The sequence below is a fragment of the Punica granatum genome, chromosome 5, assembly GCF_007655135.1.
Source record: "Punica granatum isolate Tunisia-2019 chromosome 5, ASM765513v2, whole genome shotgun sequence".
NCBI classification, from domain to species: Eukaryota; Viridiplantae; Streptophyta; class Magnoliopsida; order Myrtales; family Lythraceae; genus Punica; species Punica granatum.
In genome coordinates, this window is record NC_045131.1 from 13314692 (window position 1) to 13335252 (window position 20561).

The 20561-nt window shown below is 37.5% G+C and overlaps 2 protein-coding genes and 1 pseudogene across 2 annotated transcripts; 1 reads left to right on the forward strand and 2 right to left on the reverse strand.

Moving 5' to 3' along the window:
- The first annotated feature begins 337 nt into the window (after nucleotides 1-337).
- On the forward strand, nucleotides 338-6289 carry LOC116208989 (annotated as a pseudogene).
- A 305-nt stretch (nucleotides 6290-6594) lies between these two features.
- LOC116207327 (primary amine oxidase 1-like) lies at nucleotides 6595-10733 on the reverse strand. The gene is made up of 3 exons (XM_031540232.1): nucleotides 9107-10733; nucleotides 7413-7957; nucleotides 6595-7189 (listed from the first exon to the last, which is right to left on the reverse strand). The coding sequence occupies exons 1-3, from the start codon at nucleotides 10247-10249 to the stop codon at nucleotides 7027-7029; spliced, it is 1851 nt and encodes a 616-aa protein (XP_031396092.1). The 5' UTR covers nucleotides 10250-10733; the 3' UTR covers nucleotides 6595-7026.
- A 3529-nt stretch (nucleotides 10734-14262) lies between these two features.
- LOC116208990 (primary amine oxidase 2-like) lies at nucleotides 14263-18791 on the reverse strand (the record flags this gene model as incomplete). Its single annotated transcript, XM_031542566.1, is given in 7 exon segments — nucleotides 14263-14705; nucleotides 14788-15320; nucleotides 15728-15841; nucleotides 15990-16374; nucleotides 16756-17072; nucleotides 18571-18605; nucleotides 18608-18791. Coding segments are annotated over 7 exon segments (1776 nt in total), but the record flags the coding sequence as incomplete, so codon positions are not given.
- Nucleotides 18792-20561: the final 1770 nt, after the last annotated feature.

Sequence of the window (20561 nt, forward strand, 5' to 3'; positions counted from 1 at the left end):
TTTATGATATTTTTATCATGTCAATTGTGTAGTAATGTATAATTAAAGTTGATAGTGTCATATCATGTAGGTATAATATGTACCTAAATATAATAGTGTCATATCGTGCAAGTATACATACACGTTTAGACATGCTTAGTTAAACCGGTAAGACGTGTCATGTCTGTATAAACCCGTAATTAAACGTGCCGTGCTCGTATTTAGAACTTTCTGACACGATCCTGTTTAGATACGACATGTTTAAATACGACACGATACATATTATCACCTCTATTGCCTCCCCACATGCCGCTACAACAGTGGGAGCCACACTCATGTGCCGAACAGTGGGCCTGAGATGTCGCTGAAGGAGGTCATCAAGACCCATGCTCGAAAGCAGGATGTGCTCTTTCTGCCAAAGACTGGAAGGATGATCGATGGCCTGCAAATAGACAGTTTCAGAAACGTCAGTGTGAAAATCGATTGGAGTAATCAAAAGTTCACTTGAGCGGAAGGGAGATGGTCGGCTGTATCTCTCATTGGATTGCTGGAGCTGTATAACCAGTCAAGACGCTGAAAAAATTTAACATAGGAGGCTATAAAAAGTTATTAATTTACTAGAAGTGAACTTCCGTTTGAATTTTGAAATGTTATTAATTTACTAGAAGTGAACTTCCGTTTAATTACCTCATACATGCCACTGAAATTGCAGGTTTCATTTAATATTAGTAATATTAGTAATTCATTAAGAGTAATCTTTTACAATTATATGTATATTTTTATAATATTATTAAGTAATTATTTTTACAAAATAATTTTTACTAATTTATTTATAATTTACTGATCTGTCGATGTCTCATAAAAAGTGAATTTTCATAATTATATAATTATTTTTTATTTTTATAAAACATTTTTTTTAAAATTCAGTTGTGATTTTTTTTGTATTTATTAATATGTCGTGCCTCAAGAGTATGAAAAGCCTCAATTGTCACATTGCAGAACCAGGTATAGTGTTCCAATAGAACGTGTTAATTGTGAATAAAAAGAAAATTTCCAAGCATAGGAAGATGAAAGTCAAACAGAAATATAAGATTGAGAAATTATTATCAATTGTCAAAATAAGAATTTAGGCGACTCATCTTCAAGAACCATTAGTAATCAATAATTGACGCCCAAAAGCAAGCGATACACAAATAGATGATTAAGACTAACAATTTTCATATAGAACTTGCAAATCAATGCAGAAAAAGATGAAAAAAATTGAGTTGGGTAAGTCTTGGTTTTTATATTTATTAGATCGAGAATTAGAAATGAGAGAAAAAGCAAAAGAATTGAGGTCGCTGCACCCGCAGAGGATGCCGGCGATCATGGAGGGGGATCGAGGTTGCAAATTGGCGGCCCCACCCCCGAATCGATGGGGATTTCAAGTTTGAAATCTCGGTCGATTAGGGGGCTAAGGTCACCAATCAGCGATCTTGACCCCACCCTCGTGATTCCCAACGTCTTCTGTGGGTGTTGACGACCTCGGTGATGGGGTCGGGGTCGCCGACCGGCGGCCCAAGCCTGCCTCCCCCCCTAATTTTAGGATCAAATTGCAAAAAGTTAAAAGTTTGGGGATAATAATGGCAAAAAGAAAGTTTGAGAATCAAAAGTGACAAAAAAACTAACGGCGAAGTCCATTATATCTCACAAAGTAAATCACATGGTGTTAGTTGTCCCTCCAAAAAATTCAATTTGTCCGAAACTCAAACTACAATGGGTTTTTGTATTTTTCCCAAAAATTAAAAAAAAAAAGAACTTAATCTAATCCTCAATCTTTTTTTTTCTATTTTCTCCTAATTCATTTTTTCCAACATTAACGTTGGATATTTGCAGAAAAGGGAGGTTAGACCGGAAGTGAGCTTACATCTTGTTTGGACTTAAGGTTATGGAGAGTTACGAAAGGATGAGTTATGGTATAATAATCCATGTTTAGCTTTTAATTTTTTTTTTTAAAAGGGAGGGTTATGGAGGAATAACTAATCCCACCATAACCCTTCATAACCTTTATATTTTAATCCCACTAATTTGGGGGTGTTATGGAGGCATAAGAAGATCAATCATTAAGATAACATCATAAAAAATCTTTTAATGAAGTTTATCCAAACATAGATTATGAAGAATTAAAGAACTCTTCCAAACCCAACCCATCCCATCCTCCATAACCCACCCCACCCTATCCCTCCATAACCTTTCATAAGATTGCTATCCAAACAAAGTATTAGTGGTGAGAATGATCAGCACGGTGGGCAATTACGACTACATCCTTGATTGGGAATTCAAACCAAGTGGATCCATCAAATTACAGGTATATTAAGCTTTTCACTTATGTGCAAATCCATTCAACATACGCGTCCTATTTTTAAGAAAGTATAAACTCATTTTCAACTTAGATTTTACTTTTCTTTTTTGAAATCACTATAAGTGAACTCAATTTATTGATTGATCCTAATTTTTGGTCAAGCGCTTATTTGGCCCTCGTGACGAGGTTATTAGCATTTTTTTATTGAAGTTTCGAGCTGAGTAACCATTAACGAGTTTCTTCATGGAAAGGTCGGGCTGACAGACATATTAGAAGTCAAAACCGCTAAGTACATTCACACAAGTCCGATTAAAGAGGATGCCCATGGAACCCTTCTAGCAGACCATACAGTCAGGAGTGTACCACGACCACTTCTTGACCTATCAACTCGACCTTGACATCGATGGCGAGTCGAACTCCTTCGTGAAAGCCAATTTGGTGAACAAATGCACCGCAAATGACGACACCCCTAGAAAAAGTTATTGGACTATGGAGAAGAAGACGACCAGGACTGAGTTCGAGGCATGCATCTGGCTGATGGGATCTGGCCCATCTAAGCTGGTGGTGATAAATCCTAACAAGAGGACCAAGGTTGGGAACAACATCGGGTACCGGCTGATCCCCAGGACGGTTGCAGGGCCCCTTTTGTAAGACGACCATTACTTGCAGATCCGAGCATCCTTCACCATTTACAACCTGTGGGTCACTCCAAACAACAAAAGTGAAAAATGGGCTGAGGTCAATTTGTTGACTAGAGTAAAGGCGACGATACACTTGCTGTTTGGAGCAATAGGTATGGACGTGTACATAACATATACTATTTTTAGTAGGGGTGTGCATGGGTACCGTGTATACCCGGAACCGGTCGGAACCTACCCGTTAGGGTAGAGTCCGGGTAGCTCGTATTGAAAATAGGATAGGGTCTGGGTATCAAAATGAGGAACTGGTGAAATCCGATTCCGATTCCGTTTCCTACCTATAGGGTACCCAAAACTGGAATCGGAACCGGTTATAATTACTATAAAAAAAAAGAGGTAAAGTTCGCCTCATTGCCTCCGTCTCAAGCTCTCAGCTTAGGAGTCGGGATTGGGAAGACAGACCTAAATCGCCTTCTGTCTCAGCGCCTCCAATTCTGATTCTCCAGTCTAGCTCCTCTCCGTCACTCGCCTCTCGTCTTGGACTCTCCAGTCCAGCTCTTCTCCGTCGCTTGCCTCTCCGTCTCGGACTCTTCTTCCTGCTCTCTTTCTCGATGACTCTTCTCCACCGCTCTCGTCTCCAATTGCTCCACTCCGACTCCTCTCCGTCGCTCTCGTCGCCGACTCTCCTTCAAGCTCTCTTTGCCGGTGAGATTCTCCCGTGGACTCTTCTGCTCACCAAATTTGTATAAATCGGCTCTGCAACCTTGGCTAGTCTGTACTGTTGGTAACCTAAATCAGCTTTGTACTCCACTGCGGGTCTGTAGCTCCTCTCCGTCGCTCGCCTCTCATCTCCGACTCTCCTTGAAGCTCTTTCCCGGTGAGATTCTGCCTCCTCTATCGTCTCCAACTCTCTTGTGATGTTAGATAGGATACTGCCATTAAAACAAATATGTTGAGCTGGTATGTTAGATAGGATACCGGTGATGTTAGATACAAGATAGGATACTAGATAGCAAACCAATGGTTTCGCTTGCTTTGGTTTCTCCATTACCCTCTCTCATTTCAAGGGACTACACTATGGTTGCCCGTGGGTTTCCTCGCTCGGCCTGTCGCCCTTTCTCATTTCAAGTGATTTCCTTGGAAAATTGAAGTCTTCAAGCATCAAATAACAACAGCAGTGGGAGATGCAAAACCATGCTGTGATTGATGGGATAGAATTGAAAATTTGAGCCTCCTCCTCATTTAAGTGTGCCTATTCTTATTGGCTTTACTGAAGATGGATCTGTTTTATGCTATGTAGCTCTTTCTAAGACTTCAGAGCACAAAGTGGGGAACTCTACTTGCAAGCTGCGAGGATGTAACAATATGAAACAATTGAGAATAACTAAAACTAACATTTTTTTTCCACCTTTTGATAGGAAATCAGCTGCCCAAAATCCCTTCACATTCAATGAAGGGATTTCTATATGATCGGTACTCATTCATATTGATATTACATTCTAATAAAATTTATTCACCTTGGTTATTGACATTCAATAGTTTTCTTGATCAGCTTCATTACTTAGAAATTTAATAATCTTATTGAATTTCAGCCTTTAGGCACAAATCTGTTTAGCTGGTATGTTAGATAGGATACCGGTGATGTTAGATACCAGATAGGATACTGGATAGCAAACCAATTTGTAGTATTGGTATTGTCACTAGTAAACTTCCTCTTGACGTACAGTTCTTTCTTTATGTTTTCTAGAATAGTTAATTAAGCAAGTTGAATTATTAATGACATTTTTTTTTAAATCCAGCCACTGTTATGGATGACCTCTTGTAAAACTTTGCATAAGCAGCAAAAGTTTCTCCTGTATTTCCCATACATAATTGATTTGTGTTCTTCTGCTCCCTCTAATACATGTACATTAGTGTGAATTAATCTAAATCTATGTCGATATTATATTTGTCGTGATTACTGATTATGGGTGAGATATTTTCGGTTTTATTTAGCGAGGCAAAAAAATTTATAGGTTCCAACAGGGTATCCGGAACCTATGGTATAATACAAGTTCCGGGTAGATTCCGGTTCTAGGATTCAACAGGGTAGGGTCCGGTTCCAAAATCTTGGAACCGATCATTTACATGGTAGGGTCCGGATATCGTGAAAAAAACAGTGTACCCGGAATCAATCACCCCTAATTTTTAGCACCATCTTATGCTTTTCTCGGTTAAAAAACAAATTCCATTAGTCTAGAAGAGGATGAATAATGTATAAACATGTATAGTTACATAGGTAAATCTGACTGATGAGTATCAAATTTGAATTCATTGATCCTGCGACGATGGTAATATCATTGGACTAAATCCGTTTTTTGTAAAATTTCACTAGGCCTATAAGCAATTGGGCTTATCTCCAACCCAAAAGCTCAAGTTGATAGGTTGTGGTATCTAATCACTTATAAACCTATGGATTTCTCTTTAGTTTTTCTGTGTGGGATAATATGTCTTAACACCCGCCCTCACGTGGTAACGTATGGCTTTGATGCTTGACCTACATGTGCAACGTGGACTTGAACACCTACCCTCGAGAACTGACTACGAGCCGAGACTGGACTTCCGTGTTCGGGACTTAACCACGAGGTGGAGTTCTTCTTACATCTCGGGCGAAAGGATGGGCAATAATTGATAATGATGCCACACTTGGGCCGGACTAAGATGAGGCGCAATTTGGCCACCTCAAAATTTGATTTGGCATGGTGTGGCTCACACGTGCACGCAAAAACGTAAGGTTGGACATGGCCCCAATCGCTTCTAAGTCCAGTGATATTTTACATGGTATCAGAGCATGAGGCTGGACTAACATGAGGTGCTCTTTTGAGCGTTCTTGATATTGGATCAGCTTAGTGTGAACCCATGTGGCACGCTAAAATGTACCCCGCTTCGATACCATGTAAAATTCCACTGGCCTATAACAATTGGGCTCATCTCCAACCCAAAATGTTCGAGCTGATAGGTTGTGCTAACCAATCATTTATAAACCTATGGATTTCTCTTTAGTTTTTCCGTGTGGGATAATATGTCTCAACATTTTTCTTCTACATGTTCTCGTATATATTCTGATGAAATTAAGAGGTGTGTTTAGAATGTCCAATGGTGCAGAAGCAGGGATATTGAGAACAAGGACATAGTGTTGCGGTACACTTGCCAAGAGGATTTCTGTATCATGCCAACATTGAGCGGAGGGTTTGAGCTTTGGTCGACAAACTTCTTCGAGAAGAATCCGGTACTCAAAACTAGGCCTTCACAGCACGTTTCTTGGCCAAACTGCAAAACCATGGGTGGGTAGCTTAGACTATAAATTTCACTCGACCATGCTGTATCAGTATCTTGCTGGTTGCATCGTGTTACCTACTTTGGTCTTGCACGGCCCATGTGATATTGCAGTTTCATTGCGCTCTCGCATGGAACCATATATATGAAAATAAACTCGAACTCCCAATAGAATATACATGGAAGAGTTTTACTTTTATGATGTTCAGTTGTAGTAATGTGCAAAAATAATGAACATGTGCCCTACCCAAAAACAGTAATGAAGCTGTGTGACAAAAAGAAAAAGGGGAACCTACATGGCTTGGTTCGAGTGATCCGGTGTTTGTCCTACTTAAGTAAAGTCTTGGATTCGAGTCCTTATGAATACAAAAAATTCATGCTTGGCGAGTTGTACCCCTTAGTGAGACGACTTGGCTCGACAGGATTAGTCGGGGTCCAATTAGACTTTCGAATACCGGAGTTCATAAAAAAAAACAAAAGAAAAAGGGAGAAATATGAGAAAGTCCTAAAGATTACAAGAAATTGATATTTTTTTTCGATTACAATGGAGGTTTGTGGATCTACTATAATAAAATAAAAATCTTAATAGTTAATAAATAGGTACAAGTAGTCCCACTAGTTATCAAACCTGGAATCTCTTGGTTATCAAGCGAGGATATACGGCACTATGCTACACCTCTTTTGATTATGAAATTGATATTTAACTATGAGAATAAAAATTAGTTAAGCATGAAATAATGGAGAGTTTGAAATTCAATTTTGGTGGAGTAGGGGGTTTCTTTCAAAGAAATTGGAGGGCCTGAGCTCAAAGCCACCATGAAGAGTAGGCATCACAGGGAAATCTTCTTGGTATGGGATGTGATGGAACCCCACCGAGTACCATAGCACTATGTCTCTATTCTCAATCTCCCGGTTCCTGCATGCACCCAAAAAAATGAAAAAGAACTTCTTATCGTGGAGTCGGCTATAAATTTGATGTATTTTAAGTGAATCCACATTTGAACGGAATTAATCACAACCAATAAGCTATAATTATCATTCACCCTGAAAAAGTAAGCTATTTATAACGGTGGTAAAATAATGTATATGTATATATAGAGTTGACTTTAAATCAGGCAATGACTATAGCATCACCTTACCTTCTTGTCCAAATGGCCAAACCGTCGTCTCCACGGCTCCGATCTGCATAAAAGCCGCCAGCCCATCTTTCCGTCCGGTTATAAGCAGTGACCCACATCTGGTACTTTGTGTAAGAAGCTCTGATTTGCGGGAAATCATCGTCTGACAAAAGAGAAGAGATCGGCTGCCCTGGGATTAGCCGGTAGCCTACTTGGTTACCAATCCTCGTCCTCTGACCTGGATTCACCACCAACAGGTCGGCCGCTTCCAAGCCGAGCTGCATCCGGCCCTCTGATTCGGATTTAACTATCTCTTTCACTACTGTCCAGTAAATTTTTCGCAGTGACCTTGGGCCAGCACCTGCCACCTTCTCCGTCTTTAACCTGGACTTAACAAACGTGTTTGCTCGACCATCAATGTCAACGTCGAGGTAGTACGTTAGGAAGTGGTCGTGGTTAACGGCGACAGTGTTGTTTGCCACTAAGATGCCATAGACGTTTTCGTTTATCTGGTACTGATTGGTGTAGGCAGTAGCTTTCATCTCCAAAATGCCTGTCAAGGCAACCTGCTTCCAATAAAATCAAAGTAATTATGAATTTTAATTTTTTTCCAAACCAGCCAAAAAAAAAATGAAAAAGTCGGTCTATTAAATGCAACAACTCCAACACTTTCTTAATCATTTCCCATTGGCTTTTTGCCTAAATCACGGTTTGACTCACATGTAATACCTACTTTTAGATTTCTCACTACTCTTTTTCTTTTCGATTTTAAAAAGGTAAAAGAGGATAATATACTTAGTATTAAAAAAATAGAAAATTTAATAAATGCTGCAATACATGCAATCGGAGGTATATCCATCATACGTTCAAAATCTCAACCGTTGAATTTTTTTGAATTTTCATTTTTGAAATTTCAAGATGAAATCTCAACCATTGAATACATGTATGTATCATACATATAATAATCATAAAATTTTTCAATAGATAGGCATTGTTAGTCAACCATGATAATAAAACCTGAAACATTCTAAGTTATCTGGCAACGATATGTGTCATTGTATTACATTCTCTTTTTCTACACGCTTCTTTTTTACCCTATATTAAAAAGAGGTGTGCTCAGTTGTAACTGCTCAGCATCGACGTGACCCTGAACATGAGATATTTTTAGTAGATTTTGAACCGCTAGATTGCATATAATATCTACCAAGGAGCATTCGTCAATTGCGCTTGTTCCGTGGTTAGAGTTTCCCCTTATGTTAATTAGTAAAAAGGATGAAAAGAATTGTGTAATCTAAAAACACAGGCCACATAATTCGATTTTCAAGTCATTTGCAATCCCTGGATCGGGAATTTTTCAGTGAGTATTACTCAATGACGGGGTAGTAACACTCTACAAGAAGGTAATCTTCTCCACAAATTCGGCCTCAACTGTCTTTTGTATCTATAAGAGGCTGTGTTAGATAGATTGGAGTGACCAATTGCTCCTCGTATTACGTTTTTACAGCATATGGTCGAGTTAACAGCCTAGGTGCTCCTGAAATCAGATGATACATGCTTATATTTGAAAATCTGCTGAGCCTTTCGGGCCTAAAGGCGTGGTCTGTTGAGAAAATACTAGCTCGTCTCTGCTTCCCCCCTCCTTACCTGCATAACTCATTTTCAGTTTCACTCAACACTGAAAGTTATAACCCATACCATTTATTAATTCTTCTTACCACTCTACCAGGAACATTAATCTCGGTATGCCTCCAGGCGACATTGCTCGACTCCCTTTCAAAGACGCAAATGACCCGGGGCACCACCTGGGCATGCCCGTCCGCACCCACCACGTACCCATCAATATACAAGGCATTCTCCGGGCAGTCCACCCCTGCCTGGAGTGAATCCGCTGCTTTCCCGAACCCATACTCCCCGATGTCCATGAAAGTCCGGAAGTACCACTCCTCCTTGGGGTCCATGTACGGAACAAATGTCTCGGATACGTGCCCCCTATAGAGCACCCTCCTGAACTTACTCTTGCCCTCATCGAATATGGAAGCCGTTGAAATAATGATTCCCGCCCGGGCATGGAAGGCCAAGTGAAATTCCCAGTTAGCCCATCTGACTTCGCGGCCCTTCACAGTAAATCCGCTACTAGCTGTTCGGTTGCATCGGGTGGAGTTCGGAGCTATGCCTGAGGATTCATAGTCGGAGCCTTTCGCTTTCGGTAATGGGATTGTGAACCTGTCGTTGTAGCTTGTGATTCGCATAGAATCGACATCGACTAGAATGGTCACTCCCTCAATCGGCCTAGCGAAGACATTGACCGTCCCCCCTCTGTAGAAGCAGGACACTTTGAGGGCTCTCTTTGTGACTGCTTCCCCGTACCAACCGACCGTGAATGGGATGCAAGACACTTCAGAGATGTTCAAGCCCCTCTTGAGGACCGACTCCTCGAATTTTGGGTACTCTAATGGCAACTTGCTTGCTCGATAAAGTTCAGTGAACGTCAGTGGCGGGAAACCATTTCCCGTGTAGGTATGATCCGACAAAACTCTGTTTGTCTCTAGGTCTATGCTTAGCTCGTGGGTCTGCCCTCGAACCCGAATCACCACCTTAGCACCACGTCGAAGAGGAGGAGGAGGAGAGTGATTCAGCTTTTTAGTAGAAGAGAGCCATTTGAGGACATCTTCTTTTTTGGGTTCTTCGAGATCGACATAATGGAAGCTCAAGTTCGGGTAGGTGTGGCCATGAGATTGCTGCACTATGGACCTTATTCGGTCGATTTCAGACACGTCAAGGGGGTCCAGTGGGTGACTATAGCTTGATGTGAGGTAGTATTTTAAGGTAAGAAGAAGAACTTGCAGTAGGATAGTCATCGATTCAGGCTATGCTATTCAAATTGGTTCTACCCGGAAATAGTAAGCAAGAAAGCTCGACTGTTCTTAGTTTAGTATTTAATAGCGCACTTAGTTGTTTGGCTTTAATATATTACATCAATACCATAGTGTGTTAATTCAAGCGGTTCGGCGCTTCTTCCGCTTAAGTAAGGTCTCGGGTTCGAGTTCTTGTAAATGTAGAAAATCCACGCTGTGAGAATTTTATCCCTTAATGGACCGTCTTGGCTCGACTGGATTAGTCGGGGCCTAATTAGGCTTCTGGATATTAGGATTCACATCGAAAAAAAATATTATATCTTTACCAAGTTGGTTTAGTTCAGGTGATTCTACATTGATTACTCTTAAGTAAAGTATGTTTTTCAAGTTTTTTAAATGTAGAAAATCTACGATTGAGAATATTTATTCCTTAGTGGGTCATCTTGGCTCAAACCTAGATTAGTTAGGTCATAATACTCATGGATACCAGGTGGGGAGATTAAAATATTATATTATTAGAGATATATGAGGGACGTGTGTATATGTATACTATATCTTTCTGAGAGCAGTCATGGCTTTAATGTGTCTGCATTTATTGTTTCATACGTGCCTTTGCAAGCAAGAAATGTTCATTAACTTCCTTACTTTGGATAGGCCTTTTTCTTGCACTGGGAGCAATCATATAATAAAATTTTGTTTTATGGCATTTGATCTCATGTGGGGAATCAGAGGCATGATTGCTTCACATTTTTATGACCCGAGTTCAGTTCATGACCTGATCTAGCGGAATCCCGACTATCCCTGAAGCAGGCTGCTGTCGTCCTTGAGACAATCGTATTTCAGGATATGGCAGAGACAATCTATGCTTTTGAGGGAGTTCCAATCCCAATAACCTTTAACTTATATAGAATCGTTTTACGGAACCAAATGTAACAATTTTAGAATCATCACTAGACAATAGACAACGAAGTTGTGATGCTTTCAAAATTCTTATTATTTTCTTTTAATGACATTCTATAAAATGACCTCAGAGACCCTTTTGACATCAGTTAAGAACCGCCACTTTACCAGACATTTCTCAAATTATAAATTACAGTTGTAGAATTAGTGAATTAGTGTTTTTTAAATATACCCATAATATCAATATATATATATATATATATATCAATGAATTTAAGCTTTAGTCTTTCTCTGTACAAATAGTAATCATATTGTGTAAAAAGATTCCAATGCACGATTTACATAAATAAGTAGTGCTCTATTATTCATGAAGACCTCAATCATTGTAAATGTTAACGCTACATGAAAACATTTGAATGGTATCAATAACAGAAACAACTCCCAAACAACATTATAGTCAACAAAAATCCATTTCATGTTACTACAAGAAAAACTTCTTTTAGAAACAATAATATTTGCTTCAAAAAGCTATTTATTTGCCTCTAAAGTATTAAAGACAAAAGAGTAAATTGCCTCATTTACCTATGTCATTTTATATCTATAGAGGCAAACTAGTTAGTGTTTATTAAATTTGTCTCCAATAAGGAAAAATAACAACAATTTTGTTACTAAATTTATTATTTAGGACAATTGTAATTGTCTCTATAAATTTTTTTCAAAACAAATTATGGTAATTAAATTATCTCTCACATGTCTTTATATTGTTCTTTGAACCCAACTTGAATCCTAAATCTCTAGCATAGTATTTTTAGTCTCGCGTCTTTACCATTTCACCACCAATGTATCTTTGAATTGAATACATTTAATTTATATTTAATATTTTTCAAGCCTTAATAAATAGGTAAAAAAATTTATATAATTATTTAAAATTAAAAAAATAATTAACGTGCATATAATATTAAATCAAACATTTTGCACATATATGTGTATATATATATATATGTGTCGTTAACTTCTCGGGTGGTAAGTTGAAGGTAAGTTGAAGATTGTTAAATTATCCAAAAATTTATGTAATAAATCATATATCAACACAATAGATGAAGTAAAATACACAAAAATAATACTAGTTTACTATTTTATTTAATTCAAAATATGCATAATGTAATTTACATCTATAAATAAATAAGATATATTTTCTACTTATGTTGAGAGTAATTTGAAAATCCTTTAATTCATGTTGAATAAATTATTTATGTTTAAGTAAAAATAATCCATCAAGCTTTCAACATTTTATCTACTTACTCTGTAGGTAAACTTTCGTAAGTTAGAGGCAAATGAGAATTAGATTTAGAGACAAGTATATTTTACCTCTAAAAGAATATATTAGGGGCAAATGAGATTGGATTTAGAAGCAATTAATATTTTAGCTTTCTAAAAAATTATTTAGTGACAAATTTTCTATATGCCTCTACTAATATGTTTGTAAAGCTATTCTCTTGAGGCAAAACACTTATTTGTTGCTAATAATTGTGATATAGATTTGTAATTTAGTAAAGTATTAACTTTATGTGCTTTTAGAGTCAAATAAAATTCACATAAGAGATGCATATTGTATTTGTCTCAAAATGAAAATTTTAGGCACGTTTACTTTTGGAGATTTCTTCAATTTTCTAGGAAATTTTTTTAAAAATAGGAAAACTGCAAAGAATATGTTTACTTATATTGAATGGAATTTATTTTTCAAAGAAAATTTTCTTCTCCATTATTCGAAATTGTATATAAATTAGAGAAGCTCTTTTTTTAGTTCTCTAGTTTTTCATTTGTCAATTATTTCCTTTTCTATGTTCAAATTAATAGCTTTCCTTTTCTATTGACTTTATATGTACAAATTTATTTTATATCATCTTTTTAGGATGATTACTCCAATTATTCTCATATTAGAAATTTTCTAATTTATCATTAATAAGCATATTCTTATTTTTTTTATGAAGAAATAAATTTGGAAAAGGAAATGAAAAATAGAGATAAAAAGTAAAAATCAATTTTCTAAAAGTAAACGAACCCTTATAGACTAATGTTATAATCGCCTCTCATTATTTGTCTCTAATAAGGGTGTTTCTTGTAGTGTGTCTAGAGTAGACTAAGCTTCTATCGTTCAAATTGATGGAAGTAGTAGATAAGACTAATCTATCACTAGAAAATTCAACCGACTGTGAACGGAATGCAAGACACTTCGGAGATGTTCAAGCCCCTCTTCAGGACCGACTCCTCGAATTTCGGGTACTCTAGTGGCAATTTACTCGCTTGATAAAATTTGTTGAACGTTAGAGGCGGGAAACCACTTCCCGCGTAGATATGGTCTGACAAAATTCTGTTTGTCTGTAGGTCTATGATTAACTCGTGGGTCTGCCCTCGAACACGAATCCCCACCTTTGCTCCACGTCAAAGAGGAGGAGGGGGAGGAGGAGCAGAGTGCTTTGGCTTTTTAGTAGAAGAGAGCCACTTGAGGACATGTTATTTGTTTGGTTCTTCGAGATCTATGTAATGGAAGGTCAAGTTTGGGCAAGTGTGGCCGTAAGATCGATGTAATGGAAGGTCAAGTTCGGGTAGGTGTGACCGTAAGATCGATGCAATATGGACCTTTTTCAGTCGATTTCGGTGAGGTCAAGGAGGTGCAAAGGGTGACCAGAGCTACATGTGAAATAGCATTTTAAGGTAATAATATGAAGATGAAGAAGTCGCATTAGGATACTCATAGATTCAGGCTATGGCGCTATTCGAACTGATTTTTCCCTGAAATAATAAGGAAGAAAGCTTGACTGAGATATTATACTTTTCCGAAGGAGCTGCCATGGCCGTAATGCGTTTACATTTAGTTATTTCATGACCTGACTTTGGAAGCAAGACACATTCATTAACTTTCTCTCTTCGGAGGGTCCTTTTTCTTGCACTGGGAGCAATATGTAATAAAATTTGGCTTTTGGCAACTGACCTTGTGCAAGGAAGCATAGGCATGATTGCTTCATATTCTTATGACCCTAGTTTAGTTCATGATCTCACGATCTAGCAGAATCTCAACAATTCTTGAAGCGGGGGTATTGCTGATAAGTCGAAAAGTTCTAACATCGCCATTGGGCTTAAAAACCAAAGTGAACTGCAGGAAGAAGTTGTCTCGAAATTCTCCGCTTAAATTGTCTAGAGCAACTTTATCTTTCTCTATTGCAGCAGAAGTAGGATGAAGATGAAATTGGTATCCATTCAGTCAATAATTATTGCTTATTCTAACACCGAAAAGAATCTTAAGACGAGATGAAGATTATGTGTTGCTCGAGAGGATAAATCGTTGTGGTTTTACAGTGGGAACCCCGAACAATTACATCTTGCATCCACTGTAGGTGCTGGGACTTTTAGCACCGGATTGCTCTCGAAAAAATTACCTGGACGGAGTTCAAATCCTGCACTAAGGGTGGGCATCAACGGAAAGTCTTCTTGGTACGGAGCGTGATGGAGCCCCAATGTATACCACAGCACGATATCCTCACTCTCTATTCGCCTGTTCCTGCATTTAACAAAACACGCATGTAGCTTACTACAATACTTGTCAACCATCAAAGCTGTTACAAAATGTTGCTTAAAATTACCTCTGGCTCCATGTTGCTAATGTGTCATCCCCACGGCTCTGATCCGCGAGCGGCCCAACTGCCCATTTCTCGTACTTATTGTATGGGGTGACCCACACGTTGTACTTGGTGAATGCCCCACGAATCTGAGCATAATCATCATCTGATAGAAGCGGGCCTACCACTGATCCTGGGATCAGTCGATAACCAACGAGATTGCCCATCCTAGTTCTTTTGTTTGGGTTCACGAACAGAAACTCTGCCTGGTCTATTCCGAGCCTGATCTTTGCGTCGGATTCTGTTTTAGCCATCTCACTTACAACCTTCCAGTGACTACTCCTAGGATGACCGTCCGCTTTTGACATCTGCAGGGTCGACTTCACGAAAGAATTGGCTTCCCCATCGATATCGAGATCAAGGTGGTAAGTGAGGAAGTGATCGTGCCGTGAACCTATCGTGTTCTCTGCCAACAGAATCCCGTATTCTTCATCTGATATCTGGTCCGTGTGTGTGTACTTGGATCCTCTTACCTCTAGCAGACCAGTTAAGCCAACCTGACAGAAAACAAACATTTACGTATACTCGAACATTATCTATCATTTTATGTTCATGGCCAGAAATTCTTTTTTTTTTTTTTTGATACAGCAGCTAATGCATTGAACCGAAAATATTCCATAATCAAGATCATGCCGCGTCGGATTGGAGATAGTAAACTTGATGTCTGATCTTTTTATCATTCCTCTTTTCCTTCTCTCTCTCTCTCTCTCTCTGTTTGCTTAGCGTAAAGCAAGCTGCTTTGGTTCACTTGCAAGCGAAAATTTCTCAAAAAAAGGCAATATTACACTTTTTTTATAGCAGATCGAACTACCAGCATGAAACAATTAGCGAAAACAGAGGCAATGATGAGAAAAAAAAAACCCATTTATATTTTGCGCGTTTGAATAGATTATGTAGATAGTACCTTGAATCTGATAGATCCGCTTTGCGTAAATTCCCAATCGATTATATAATCGTAATTCCCGACAGTTGATACCATCCTCACCACTAGACTAATCTCGGGCCTAACCTCTGTTATCTGCAATAGTCAACGATAAGAAACTGCGAAGTACACAATATAACGAACTTTGATGTCAAGGTAAATTTATAAATCCATCCCAACCTAGAGTTTGCTAAGTGAAGAAATGTCCTGTCAACTTGAATGAAAAAAGTGAAAAATCACCAACTACTTTCCCTGGGATCGCAGTCTCTGTGTGTCGCCACATGACATCCCCAGCATATCTCTCGAAGATGCAGAACACGTTCGGCATTTTTACGGGGCTACCATCATGACTAGCATAGTATGCATCCATGAAGGCTGCATTCTCAGGGCAGTCCAGTAAAGGCTGAAGCGATACAGCACACATACCAAACCCATACTCACCTCCATCAAAGAATGTCTAATAGTACCATTCCTCAGTGAGGTCCATGTACGGCACGAAGAGCTCTGACATGTAGCCCCTGTAGAGAACTCGACGAAAGGTTTCCTGCTCGAGGTCGAGAATTGACGCAAGGGATGTAATTGGCCCTGCTCGTACGTCAAAACCGAGATGAAATTCCCAGTTGGCCCACCTAATGAGAGTGAAAGATAACTAGATGAGGATTGCCCAAATGCATGAAACATGGAAAGACACAAAGCCAAAAGGAAAATTTTAGTTTCGATTTTTCATTATATTTTCAATAGAGGAAGTCCAAGCACTAAGAAAGAGAAAGTGGATAAGCCTCCAACCTAAAATCTTATTCAAGGAAAACCAGCGTGAATATATGTCCAATCCTTATTGGTGAATATATGTCCAATTTTGATTTTTTTATAATTAATTTTAACCTTATTGTGTATTTTCTTTGTCAAATAAAAACCTGATTGTCAATTGTAAAATAATAATTGGGCCAGGACAATTTCATTGGACCCCTGACATCTTAGGCCCAACATGAACATAAAATAATTCCATGAACCTCACGAAATGCCCGTCTAGGTTGAAACTCGGGCCATCAGGTTGCACTGCAGTGATGCCCTTCAAGCCGGGGCCTAACGGGGGCGTCTGCTGGGATCCGCGGTAGTCGGTCCCATTGGCCTTGGGCATAGGCACCGCGATCCTATCCATGAACCCCACGATCTCCATCTTATCGAGATCAACTGTCACCGTAATTCCCTCCATTGGCCGCATGTATGGGTTCACCGTACCGTCCAAGTAATAGCACATCACTTTAACTATCCGGCCGTCATTGACGCTCTGTCCGTACCAACCCACCGTGAAGCATCCACAGACGACCTTCAAATATGTTGGCAAATCAGGCAGGGGGTCCATCCAAAACAAGGAAAAGAAAAACTTCATTTTTTAAAATGATTTTATATTTTCATTCGATTTTATTTGAGGCAATGAATCTTGCTCGTCAAAAAATCTACTTATTTTACGGACATGTCGAGAAAATATGTTTGCTAAATTTTCAGTGGGTTTTAAAGCTTTAATCCTGCCGGGTTAAACACGCCTAAAACACTTTAACATAACATTTGGTAACGAAATTAAGTTTAATTTAATTATTTAGTTTGATTTGAGGAAATGAAAATAAAAATAGTTGGAAAAGAATGTAAGAGAATCTGAAAAAGAAGATAAAAAAATAATAATTGTGTTGTTTAATTAAAGACAAAGCATTGAAATTGAGGAAAAATATTGAATAGTTGAGATAATTTAGTATCAAAAAATTAATTGTAATAATAGATAAAAAAAGTATGAGAGAGAATTTAAAGAAAAAAATAATAAAAAAAGGAATAATGATTGTATTGTGGAATTGAGGAAAAAATAAAATAAAATTACGTTAAGTTAAATTTAATTTAACAAACGTAACTTTTTATGACAAGTTTCCGGTGAAATTAACAAATGCTTGTGAGCGGATAGGAATAAGCATGGCACAGTTCAGGATAATTGAGTCCCTTTCATACTCAAATCCTTTAAGAAATCAATTTTTGTATTTTTCACAATATTTTGAAAAAACAATCAAAAATTCTTCCCATTATTTTAATAAATATTTGCTGAATAAATCTCTTCCAACTAAAAATAGACCTTGTTTTTTTCCGATCATGAGGAAACCCGTAAAATTAATTTAAGAATAAAAACTGTATGCAAAATAAAAGGATATAAAAGTCTCAATAATATTGACAAATATAGACTTTTTATATTTAGGTCAGCCACTTATACCGACGTATTAAACCTCCTCCATCATGAATATGCTTTTCTTAACAATTTCAGAAAAAAAAAATGTTTGTGTGTACCATAAGCTCTCCATTAAATTGAAACACTCGAAGATGACATAAATTAGCCAAGTACCAAGTAATAAAAAATTCTAGAAGAGTTATTATTCAACAAAAATCACTTTAGGACCTCTTATTTCACTTTCATCGTAAATCTTTCTTTTCAATATTATCCTCAACATTATATAATTTCTTCATTTCAGTCCTCAGTTAATTTTTTCTAACCAAAAAGGCTAGACATGACAATTTTTAAAATAAAACAACAAAAAAAATTAAATAAAAAAAAATCTTCCTTCTTTGGCCATAAAATAGGCATCTTCCTAGCATAAAAGAAGTAACAAAGCAGGACAGTTTGCTTAAAATTAAAATTCAGGGGGCACATTGCAATTTTCCCGTAGTTTCAGTAAAATACCTCAATTTTCGTGATAAGTAAAAAAGCACCTGAACTCATGCTTGTAACTGTGAGCAGTTAGAATAATGGTTACGAGGTAAACATGACGGCAGAGTTCAGTATAGCAAACCTCTTCGATTTTGAGACCCTGCTTCTTTACCGCTTTTTGAAGGGATCATACTTGAGCGGCAGAGCGTTGGTTGCAATCTGCTTTCCAAAGGTGATTGGAGGGTAGCCGTGGCCGCTGAGAATCCAGTTGGAAACCACCCTTTTACTTGTAAGGTCCACCACAATCTCGTGTGTCTCTCGGTCGACACGGGCGAGTATCAAGGCCCTGCGAGGCGGAGTGTTTGATTATAGAATAGAGAATTAATTTTAGCTCATTTTATATTATTTGTCATAAATGCCCCAGAACTTTTGAATTTCAACATTTGACCCCACATATATAAATTATAAAAAAAGGAAAATATGAAAAAAAAAAAAGAGAGAGAGCAAGAATTGGATTTGAGATGATGAGGGGGACAATGGTGGCTACCACATCGGCCACCACCTTCATAGGCAATGACATCACCAATAAGAGAGGGAAGGGGGAGGAGATCTAGGTTTCAGTAGCTCGTCGCCGTCCACCGCAGCCATGATCTCCTTCTCCCTTCTCTCTTCAAAGAGAGAAAGGGAAGGAGATCCGGGAGTAATTCATGGTGATGGTGGTTGGCGACAGGGCCACCACCACCCGGAATCAATAGTGGGGGAAGATCCTTGCTCCTCCCTCTCTCTCTCTCTCTCTCTCTCTCTCTCTCTCTCTCGGGTGAGGGGGGCTGGGTGGACTGATTTGCAAATATAGGAAAACTTTGAGGGCAACGGTGTAATAAAAAAAGAAAAGCCCTTCAACCAAACCAATAAGTTAAAAAAACTATTGAGTAATTAATATTGCGTTTGATTTCAAAGTAAAATTATACTCCACTTCATTCCATTTCATTATTCCTCTAATTCAAAAATATAATCATTCATCTTTTATCTTTTTTTCTCATTTAATAATAAATTCTCACACATACTTTTTTCAAACCCTTATTACAATCAATTTTTTAATGATAAATTTTTATCGACTTTTATATCCATATATACATATATATATATATATATTTTATCTTTTTCTCCAATTTAATAGTAAAGTTTTCCATCTACTTTTTCCTAATATTACTATAAATAATATTTTAATAAATTTTTGTCTATTTACTATTACTTATTTTGTTTTATATGGATGGAGTAGTGTGGATTAATATCCTACTTCAAAACCGAACGAACTTATCAAACAAACTTAATTAAGTGTTTTTTCAACTTAAGTCTTTTTTTTAGTGTTTATCAAACAAATTTAATTTGATTAAATGTTGAATAATTCAACTCAACACTTATGTTGTGTTATCAAACATAACCTTAGTTTTCAGTCAATTTTTATGCTTTTTGTCGATATTGCAGTGAGTCAAGGGCACGTGAATTGAATATAAAAGTCGAAAGTTTTCTAATTATATTTTAAAATGCAAAAGATCTTTCACGTTTCAGGATCCTATCCAATAAATTGGCCAACGGTTTATTATTGTCCAACGTGATCTATGGGAAGGTCGCTAGAACTTTAGAGCTCGACTGCTTTCGAAGTGGTTAGAAAAGTGAATCATCGAAACCTTTCAAGAACTCAGGTCGAGGAAAGTTTACAAAAGTTCCACACCGACTTATTTGAATTAATTATGGGTCATTATTTTGTATGATTGAAATATAGAGATAAATTTCTAATTGACTGTAGAGTTTGAATATTTTTACGCAATTAACCTTATGCAATATAACAGGACTAAAAGTATTTATCTTTTAGAATAAATAAACGTTGGGATATAGTTTGAAATATTAAAAATATATACTATTTTCCCCTATTTTCTCTTGGTTTCGTTATGGTAACTTGGAGGTAGACTCCTTGAACTTTTCTAGCTATTTTAATCGTCTAATTCAGTGAATTCATAAATAAAATCATTTTTTTCATACTTTTTAAATTGTTAGATTAGATAGATTAGAATGGAAATGAAAAGAATTTAATATCATAAAATTAACTTTTTTTCCGGTAAGTTCATAAAACTA

Bases quoted from the DNA above. Each gene is read 5' to 3' on its own strand.
- LOC116207327 (XM_031540232.1), bottom strand. From the start codon at position 10,249: ATGACTATCCTACTGCAAGTTCTTCTTCTTACCTTAAAATACTACCTC. The intron at 7,958-9,106 runs GTAAGAAGAATT...TATTGGAAGCAG, and splicing joins TTAATGTTCCTGGTAGAGTG to GTTGCCTTGACAGGCATTTT. The intron at 7,190-7,412 runs GTAAGGTGATGC...GGGTGCATGCAG, and splicing joins TTGGCCATTTGGACAAGAAG to GAACCGGGAGATTGAGAATA.